The sequence below is a fragment of the Natator depressus genome, chromosome 2 (assembly GCF_965152275.1).
Source record: "Natator depressus isolate rNatDep1 chromosome 2, rNatDep2.hap1, whole genome shotgun sequence".
Taxonomy (NCBI): Eukaryota; Metazoa; Chordata; order Testudines; family Cheloniidae; genus Natator; species Natator depressus.
Genome location: NC_134235.1, coordinates 149,991,511 through 150,001,504, shown reverse-complemented (window position 1 = coordinate 150,001,504; position 9,994 = coordinate 149,991,511). Strand labels below are relative to the sequence as shown.

Genomic DNA, 9,994 nt, shown 5'->3' with positions numbered 1-9,994 from the left:
ATCCGGGAAAGTTAAGCAACTTACTAATTAAGCAGGAAAGCCAACTGACATATTTATTTAAGATTTACTGTTGCTCTCATGTTAATGAAGCAATTTCCTTTGGGGGAATTCAGACAGTTTTCAAAAGTAAACACGAGTGTATTTAAAAGAAAAAAGCAGCGGTTTTCAAATCATTCTGGCTACAAAATCAAGTAACAAATAAACACACTAAAGCAGAGGCAGTATAATGAAAACACTGTATTGTGACATGCTTCTCCAGGTCAAATGTTGAAAGCATTTTTTTTATTGAACAAATTATTAAATCCTACATGCAGAATTCTGAAAGCCTAAACTACATGTTAAACAGCTGAACACATCCTACTCACATTCTATCTCTGGATCTTTTAAACAACAACTAACAGTCTATTAATATAACTATAGCCAGCAGACTAGCTTGGATGGACTTTATTTAGCTCTTGAAAATATTCTATATAAGAGCACTAGTCATTAATTAACTTAATTTTTTTAAATCACAAACACTATACAATCTGTCTTGTTGGTGTTAAAACATCTATTGTCTTAAAAAAAGTTTAATAAGTATTAAAGCAGTTTTAACAGCGATAAAGTAGGCTTTATTCCAATCGTGAGTTTGATTATTCAAACACAGATTTTTACAATACCAAAATCTACCAAGACCTACGTCTTTTGGAACTATGCCATTTGCTCTACTGGATTATGAAATTTATATTTTTACGTTTTAAAAATAAAGTGTCAGAATTATTTATGAAGACGGTAGTGCTTAGACCCAGCCAATACATCTTATGAATATGTTACAACTACACACAGCACACAGCTTCACAGTTCATGCGATAGGCAGTGTCTAAAAAATCAGTTCCTAACTTTCAAAAACATTTAAATATCTACGGTATTTAAACACAGTGTCTCCTAGTTTTTCGTAAGAAAAGTAAGCTGTAAACATCTTTACCTTTAGTTCATGCCTTGTTTGCTAGGTAATGTGGGCGTATTTTTGTTTTTTATCTACAACCATTGGTGAAATAAGTCTGTGTTCTCAAAAATATTACATTCCATGAATAAAGCACAAATCTATTATATAACCATGTGATACAGATACAGAAAATGAACTACGGTATTCAAAAACATAAAAGGAAAATTACTAAAACAGTCCTTAGCTGTTAGAGCTGATGCTTTCAGAATACAACAGACCAACAGGGCTACACTAAAAATGTCCAAAAATAAGGCCTCTGAAATAAATAGTTCCATTCTTTAAAAAAAGATATAATAAAAATGTACATCACATGGTCAATGTAGGTATAAAAATCATCACGTTAAACCATCCTGGATGATGTATCTGAAGTAAAATGGCCTAGGTTTTGCTTCTGTCGACGTCCTCTGTTGTTTTTAGGGCATTTTCTGTATTTTTTTAAAAAGGAGAAGAAAATGTATTTTAATCTTATTCTGTATATTTAAAACAGCATTCATGATTTTACTTCCTTCTTTTAACCAAAAATCTCAAGAATGGCAGAGTGTCTATCAGCATCATTGACTGGGGAAGTGCACCGGCGGTTTGGTAGGCTGGCACTTTGGAGGGTCCATGAGATCCCTGACTACAGTGGTAGCAGCAGTTGCCAGGAGAGATTTCTTTCATGTGGATATGGAGTTTGATCCTGCAAGGGCTGAAAGCACTCTGGCCTTGATCCCACAAAATATTTAACCATGTGATTAACCCCACTGACTTCACTGGGACGCCTCACATATTTAAAAGTGAGTACATGCTTAAGAGCTTTGTTAGATCAGAAAAGTGCTCAGTGCCTTATGGGCTCAGGCCTTTGACGAGAAGAGGATCTGGACCTCACTCCAGTTATCTGTGCCTTTGTCAACTCACGTGTCCACAGGGCTCTCTCTTAAGATATCTTGGAAACTTAACTAAGTGCAAAATTCAGCTGCTCATTTCATAAGAGGAGCTTAACATGGACAGCACATTGCACTGGCGCTCTACAGACAGCACTAGCTGCATATTCATTTCTAGGTGGAGTTTAAGGTGTTGGCTTTAACCAATAAAGTCCTAAATGGTTAAGCAGCTGGGTACCTGAGGGATGCCCCTTTCTCCATATGTCAGCACTGCATTTATGATCAGTGGAGGGGCCTGAATCAACCCATCCTCTGGTGGGGGGAAGGGGCCATGGTGTTTTTCATGAGGTATCTTCTACTCTGGAAGTAGCTCCCACTTTTGTCTAACCCAGTGGTTCCCAAACTTCACTACACCACGAGCTCCTTCTGACAACAAAAATTACTACACGACTCCAGGATGGGGGACTGAGCCAGCCCAAGCGCCATTGTCCTGGGAGGGGGTGGGGGGCAAAGCCAAAGCCCGAGGCCCACCAGCCCAGGTGGGTGGGGGGGAGAGGCAAAGCCCAAGGGCTTCAGCCCCAGGCAGGGGGCCTGTAACATGAGCCCCGTTGCCGAGGACTGAAGCCCTTGGGCTTCGGCTTCGGCCCTGCATGGTGGGGCTCAGGCTTCGGCCCTGGGCCACAGCAAGTCTAATGCCAGCCCTGGTGACCCCATTCAAACGGGGTCCCAACCCACTTTGGGGTCCCAACCCACAGTTTGAGAACCACTGGTCTAACCAATTTGCTGATGTTTGGGATCTATTGCAAAGCTCACTTTTTCTCTTCAGCTTTTGGCACAGGGATTGGTGGAGGGGAACGGGGCAGCTAGCAGTGATTTGTGTGTGAAGGGGTAGTTTATTGTCCTGACTGATTTAGATTTTGTGATATACAGAGGCATTGTGTAACCAGTCTGGACACATTAATCATTCTGTATTTGATCACTGTATTTTTTAGAACGTGTGTTACGCACATAGAGCTTCGGGACGGTCAAGTTCCTAAATACATTTATAATAAATAATCACACATACATAAAAATGTGTGGTGTTATATTGCTTTTGTAATTACCTACCTTGTTATGCACATGACAATTGCAACTATAATGGCAATCTGTACAGCTCCAATTATTGCTGCAATAAGGACATGTGTAAGCTTTTGTCTGCTTGGGACAACATAAAGAATACTAAAGTCTGTCTTTTCACAGTGCTGTCCAGTATATCCTGATTCACATCTGAAAGAGACAAGGAATATTTCATGGAATATGGGTCTTATCAATATGCAAATCATTCTGTAGATAAAATAGTAATCTGAGGGACAGGGCAAAAAGCCTAGGAATCGATGAAAACTTGAAAAATTGGGACATAATGTAAAGGATGGAGGATAATATAGAGACAGCAGGAGAGAAACCCACTTGTCACTGCACTGCTACTTCCGTGACCTCAGATGAGATTGGAAGGCGAGAACAGCACAAGGGATTTCCTCTGAGATTCAGCCAGTTCTGATGAAGCAAGCAGGACTGTAGCTGTCACACAGGACGTGGGGAGGCTGAGTAGAGTGCAAGGTTTTAGGCAGCCTGGGTTTTCCTTTTGTGGAGAGAGGGAGGCACAGAGTGGATGTCCTCCACTTTCATCAAGTACAACTAATTTTGCCTAGTAAGGCTCCTTGGGCCCTGTGGTGTCAGTTCAGCAAAGGAAGTAAGCATAGACTTTAAGAATGTGATTTCAGTGGGACGGCTCATGTGCTTAAAGTTAAGTACATGCTTAAGTACCTTGTTGAACTGGGGCCTAAGTTAGGGAACAATAAACAGATGGGATAAAACGGGTGGGCAGAGGATCTCCGAAAACTCAGTCAGGGACCAGGGTGCATGGAACAAAACAGGAATATACGATACAAATCAAAAGACAATGATGAGGAACAATGGAGAAAAATAGATGATGATATTATGGAAGAAGTGTGTGTATATAACTATAATATGCCTGTCAGAGATGAACAAACCATGTAGAGTTTGGTTTGTGTCACTTAGAAGAACAGAATGCTGCGAGGCCCTTGTGTAAGAACTGGCACCAACGACACCAACTGGTTTACCGGGATGGTTGGGTTTCAGCCCAAACCTACCCCAGTGCTCTCCCCTCAGCCAGCTCTTAGCCTGGACTCACCAAACACCCAGTAGGCCAGAACTCCAGGCTGCAGATGCTAGACAAAGGCCAGGTTAGTTCCCCAGAAGACTGTATAGAAAGGTCACGAAGGCTGAGAACAGTCCTGGCTCACAAGTCAGATGATTCTAGGACTGCACCAGGCACCCCCTCAAAAGCCATGCAGGAAGATTAGTGCAGTAACAGGCACTAGTCAATGTCCAGGCAGGACAGAGCACCCCATCAGAACCTTACTGGAAGGCAGGAAGCAGTACAGACTTGTCCTACACAGCATGCTGCCCCACTTCCCCTCAAACAAGTGAGCAGTGCTCCTGAGGGAGTCCCTGGAAATTTGGGAGGGGTCTGAACAGGCTGGTAGGAGGCAGAGCAGGAGCACTGTTCTCTAAATAGCATCCTCCCCAAGCAAACCAGCCGATTTCTCAAAGGCAATTCAGTGGATGTTTGTACTGATCAGAGCAACACAAATTTTCAATCCATGCAGGGCACAACCATAGAGAAGAAGACAACAAGAGCACACTCCTGACTGAGCCATGCTGCCAAGGGGAGGGAGGCTGAAGAGCACAGAGAGGAAAGCTCCACGTTGGTTAGCCAGGATTAATGGAGCCAGCATCCCCTGGTGGATTCTTCATAGCTAACAGGCCCTACCCCTACCTCTCCATGCAGCCAGAGCTAGATCAGAAGCCTCACCCCTGACTTGGGGGGGGGAACTACAAAGAGAAAAAATCTCAGCTTTAACATTAAAACGTAAATGTGTTGCTCATTTTCCTTGTGAAGTTAGCCTTGAAAATGAACTGATGTAAACATATTAGTCGTGTTGAATTCAACAAGCAATTGGCCTCCACTTTTGCAGTAGCAGGCTGGAGAGGAATTAAAGATACATGCACACACACGTGTCACACCCCAATGGCCCCCTCCCTCAAGGGGTCCCCTGGGGAAGGCAGATCAGCATTGTATATTGCTAACGCTGTTGCAAGCACTGCAGGATATTTTGGGAAGAGTCAAAGGTGTGAGTGAATGTGGGATGGAAGATTCTTTTGCAGGCTGCAAAAGGCCAAAGGAGGAAGGAGAAAGAGAGCAGAGAATGGGTTAACTCAACACTGCAGCTAGCAAGCTCAGTTCGACGATAAGAGCTGGCCCCAGTCCAAGGTCACGGCACTAGATGAAAAATTATCTCACTCAGCCACAGCCAGCCATGAGAAAAGAAAAACTACACTGAACCAGGGCTGCAGAGATGGAAAACACCGGCGAGATGACGAGGAGGGGAGCAGAGCTTTGCGTCCCTGGAGCCGTTGTGTTTTGGGAAAGCAGAGAAGACTACAGAAAGCTGGTTTGGGCTGGCACAAAGAACACCAGGAACAGAGGTCGTGGAATGGAACACCCTCAAAGGAGCCCAAGCCTTAAAACCCTCCTGAGAGCTGGAGCAATTTGGAGATCACAGCAGACCCTGGATGACCTGGGCCCAGGACAGTACTCCCATCCACCCTACCCCCTCTTCTTCTTATGTTACACCCAGGCTTGGCCAGCCTCGGGTAGAGCGTGTGTGAGTATGAAAGTGGGTTAGGGCTTGGGGCACTAACGCTTCCTTCCTTCCTCTGAGTGACATGGGGAGCACCCATCACTCTTCGCTGTTATTTTATTATTTTATCATTTTATCAATAAAGCTTTAAAATTTAGACACTTGGTGTGTTACATCATCTCCTCCCTTAAAGATCCTGTGGCCTCAGCCTGATCAACTGTCACCTTAGGCAGATTGGTAACAAAAATCTGTCACACACACACACACACAAAACACCCCTGATATAAACAAAGTCAGTTACGCTTGGGTGTATCACAAAGAATCACTCCAACTCACCCTCAAATCCATCCCTGTGCTTGGTGAGATGATGATGGAAGACAGGAATTAGTTACATTTGGGAAAGCAAAAAACTGTTCCACAGGCATGCAGGGAAAATGCCCTGGATTTTCAGTGCTATGAAACCCATGTATTCTTGTGAATACACTTTCCTCATCTATGGGCTTTCTGCAGGAGACACTGGCTCACAGATTGGATATGTACCAATAAAAACAGCGTCATTAAGAAAAAGGCACAACATTACGATAGATATAATTAACAGTGGATGGGAAAGGAACCAAGATAAATTTATGTACATTAATAAGAAGGAAGCAAATGACAAAGGAACCTGTTAGGATATAGATATTCAGGCCTGTCTGTAAAGGCCTGTACTTTAAGAATTTAGGTGTATTCTTATCACTTGGCTAGTTAGAGGTATAAAAGAAAGAATCAAAATCACTGTCTGCCAGTGTAAGGTCCTTCTCTTACTGTGACAGTCTGAGGCCCTGTTCTTAGGCTAAGGCCTTTGGCTAAGCGACAGAGGCAGCCATAAGCTGGGAAGCGACCGGTCACATCCTCACATTCCAAAGTAGTCACATTGAAAGAAGGTGCTATTGGGCTGTTAGGAATACAATCCTGTCCTGATAGTGCCTATCACCTCCAGAGAAAGGGAAGTGCCTAGAAGATGTAAAAGGAAATTGAGGTTGATAGTTTTCTGTCTGGTAAGAACTCACTTATTAATAGACACAGCTGGGAAACTCTTATGTCTTTATAGATGTAGTTGTGAAATCCTCACTTCTGTATTGTTTTGTCATTATAGTTCCCACTTTGCTATTGTTTATTGGCATGGTCTCTGTCTGGTTCTGTGATTGTTTCTGTCTGCTGTATAATTAATTTTGCTGGGTGTAAACTAATTAAGGTGGTGGGATATAATTGGTTAGCTAATCATGTTACAATATGTTAGGACTGGTTAGTTAAATTTCAGGAAAATGATTGGTTAAGGTATAGCTAAGCAGAACTCAAGTTTTACTATATAATCTGTAGTCAATGAGGAAGTGAGTGGGTGTGGGTGGGAGGGGGAGATGGGAACAGGGAATGGGGGTAAGGAAATTGGAATAATGTTTTGCTAAGGGCAGGAATGGGAACAGGGACACAGGTGTAAGGCTCTGTGGTGTCAGAGCTGTGAAGGAGGATACTAAGGAAGGAAACTGGAATCATGCTTGCTGGAAGTTCACCCCAATAAACATCGAACTGTTTGCACCTTTGGACTTCAGGTATTGTTGCTCTCTGTTCATGCGAGAAGGACCAGGGAAGTAAGTGGGTGAAGGAATAAGCCCCCTAACAGAACCTGTTTGTGCATTACCTAGTAGGAAGAAAGGAAAAGAACAGGTGACAAATAGAATGCTAAATCCTTATTCCCTACTTTGCTTTTGTCTTCTTTAAAGAAGATAGTAGCCATAGTAGACTTAATACACGAACCATTCTATAAAGCAGAATCAAGAAAGAAGAGGTTAAAGAATAACCAGATAATCTGAAAATATTAAAATCATTACAGTTCAATGAATGTCACCCTAGAATGCTAAAGACATTCTCAGAACTACTGAAATGGTTGGAAATTATTTTTGAAAACTCCTGCAGGGCAAGAGAGATTCCGGAGGACTGGAATAACACGAAGAAAATACTGAGTTCAAGACTGGAATTGGCAGGTGAGGGGATGAAGTATTATAGACCAAACCTCTAATTATCTGGTAAACTAGTAAAGCAGTCCATTTTATAAGCACTTACTGGAAAATAAGATGATAAATGGTAGGCAACATGGGTTTATCAAAATAAAATTATGTCAAGTTAAATTAATGTATTTCTTTATTCAGACAACAAGCAAAGGGCTCAGCTGTGTGTGGTTGGCACAGCCCTACGCTGGGGGTGATACAAAGCTGCACTGTCCCAGGGCAAGCACCTGGAGGCCGTTTAGCTGTTTAGAGACAGCATGACCGCTGCTAAATCACTTGATGGGGTGCAACTGAATACCCCTCATGTGATCGGACACCTCCACTGGCTGGTGAGTAGGGGATGAAGTCATAGTCCTCTCTCCTTCCACACCCCTGTTGGGGTACCAGGCACCTGCAGGGCATTAGAGTCTGCAATCATGCTTAGCAGCTGCGTAGACTGCCCAATGCACCAGGAGACCATTAGCCATCACTACACACCTACTTGTGTAAGGTAGAATTTGAGATTCTCTGTAATTTAGTAAGTCATTGCTATATCAGAGCTCACCATCTAACTGTCAGGACTAAGTTTTAAAACTGCACACCTCACTAGCAGACACAAAACCTCCATTGTGGATAGGTACCCTAAGATTTGCAGATACACATAGGTGAGTAAAAATGAGTTTGTGTGCATCAGAATTTGCACACAGGTAAGTCAGGTGTGCACAAGAGTGCAAAGTCCTTTCGAAAATCTGTCCCTTGACATTTGCCCACCATATTTCCTTTTATACAGAAGGAAGGACAAATGCTTTACTTGTACACTACTGTGTGATTACTGTGACTAAGTGCTGAGCTTTTAATGTAACCACTTTTGTTCCAGAACAGCTGATAGTGAAGGTAGGAAACGTGTACCACATGGAAGTATGAGAAGATGAATACACAAGTGGCTAAAATAAAATCCAGTGGAGAGTTCAGGTTCACTGTCAAGTTAGGGTGGGCAAGCTGTTCTTCAGTAGCACCCAAATGGAGTCAGTTCTCATGGGTTCAGTACTTCATGTTGTTTAATCTCTTCATTTATGATGAGGAGGATGGGATGGAGAGCATGCTAATCCAGGCCCCAATCCAGAACGATATTGCAGTCAATTCTGGTCACTTCATTACCAGAAAAATAAGACGGGGGCATAACAAATTTGCCAAAAATGAGGAGGGGTGTGTTGTGAGAGCTCTGCTGCGGCAAATGGCAGCTTGATCCCTGCTAAAGGAAGAGAGAGTCTGACACATTCACTAAAGGGGGTGAAAATCAAATGAAAAGGTTATTGTGTCCCAGTAATGAGGAAAAAGGTCAGATGAAAAGGAAAATAATGATTTGTAAAAGGCTGTGTTCCCAGCCATGCTGGCTCGTGAGGGGGACCTCTACTCCCTTCTGGGCTACTGTAGCACTTTCAAGGATCAAGGTAGGAAATATGTTGAACTCTAGCAGTTCTACAAGTGATCTTTTGGAAGAAAAGTAAAGCAAAGAGCCACAGAAAGCTACAGAACCATCAGTCACTAGTATGAAAATACCACCACGGGCCATATACTCAGGATAAAAATTCTTTAATGATGTTTGCTCATGACTACTAGACCATCACCATCCACAAAAAAAGGTGGCCATTTTTCTTTAAATATGCTCCTCAATGACTTCTTACTTTAGAAGAAATAGGATTAATTTTACTTGGAAACTAAAGAAATAAAGTGAAACATTCATAGATTTTTGGAAATGTTTAATTTCAAGTTTTGGTAGTATACGGAGTTACCATAGTATACTGAGCAGACAATGGATAGAGTTTACTTTTTTTTATAAAATATTTTCTATTGCATAAAATAAAAAAAAATGTTTAAAAGTAAAATATTGACAAACTAGAGGGAGTTTTGACAAGAGTAACAGATAATGACCAGTCACACGAGGGATTGACTTATAAGAAAAAGTTAAAAGAGATCAGTATATAAATGGAGTATAAATGGAGATTAGTTACCTGTAACTGGAAGTTCTTCAAGCTGTCTGGTCCCTATCTGTATAACACACACAGGTGTGCACATGTGCCATGTGCCCGAGAGAGGCACTTCTAACAAGCAGTGCCCCACACATGCACAGTAGTTCTCCTTGTGCTCCAGACTGAGGACATAAAAGGCAGCATGGGCTGACGCCCCTCCAGTTCTTACTGCAAATCCAGTAGGCTCTGAAGCAGAGGGGACGGAGGGCAGGTAGTGGAATAAAGATAGGGACTATAGGCGCATTAGCGGGTGCTTAGTACCCACTGGCAGCCAGCTTCCCCCAATCTCCCCCAGTGCCTCCCATCCACCAATCAACTCCTCCCCCTCCCTCCCGCCCACTGCAATCAACTGTTCCACAGTGTGCAGGAGATGCTGGGAGGGAGAGGG

The 9,994-nt window shown here is 42.7% G+C and overlaps 1 protein-coding gene across 1 annotated transcript in view; it reads right to left on the bottom strand.

Annotated features, from left to right (window-relative positions):
- Nucleotides 1-236: 236 nt before the first annotated feature.
- Nucleotides 237-9,994, bottom strand: part of TMEFF1 (transmembrane protein with EGF like and two follistatin like domains 1) — a 220,633-nt gene continuing 210,875 nt past the window's right edge. Inside the window, exons 9-10 of the mRNA XM_074943510.1 lie at nucleotides 2,956-3,114; nucleotides 237-1,410 (exon numbers count right to left, since the gene is read on the bottom strand). Of these exons, the coding sequence (XP_074799611.1) occupies nucleotides 1,326-1,410; nucleotides 2,956-3,114 (244 nt within the window). The 3' untranslated portion in view covers nucleotides 237-1,325. The remainder of the gene's footprint in view (nucleotides 1,411-2,955; nucleotides 3,115-9,994) is intronic.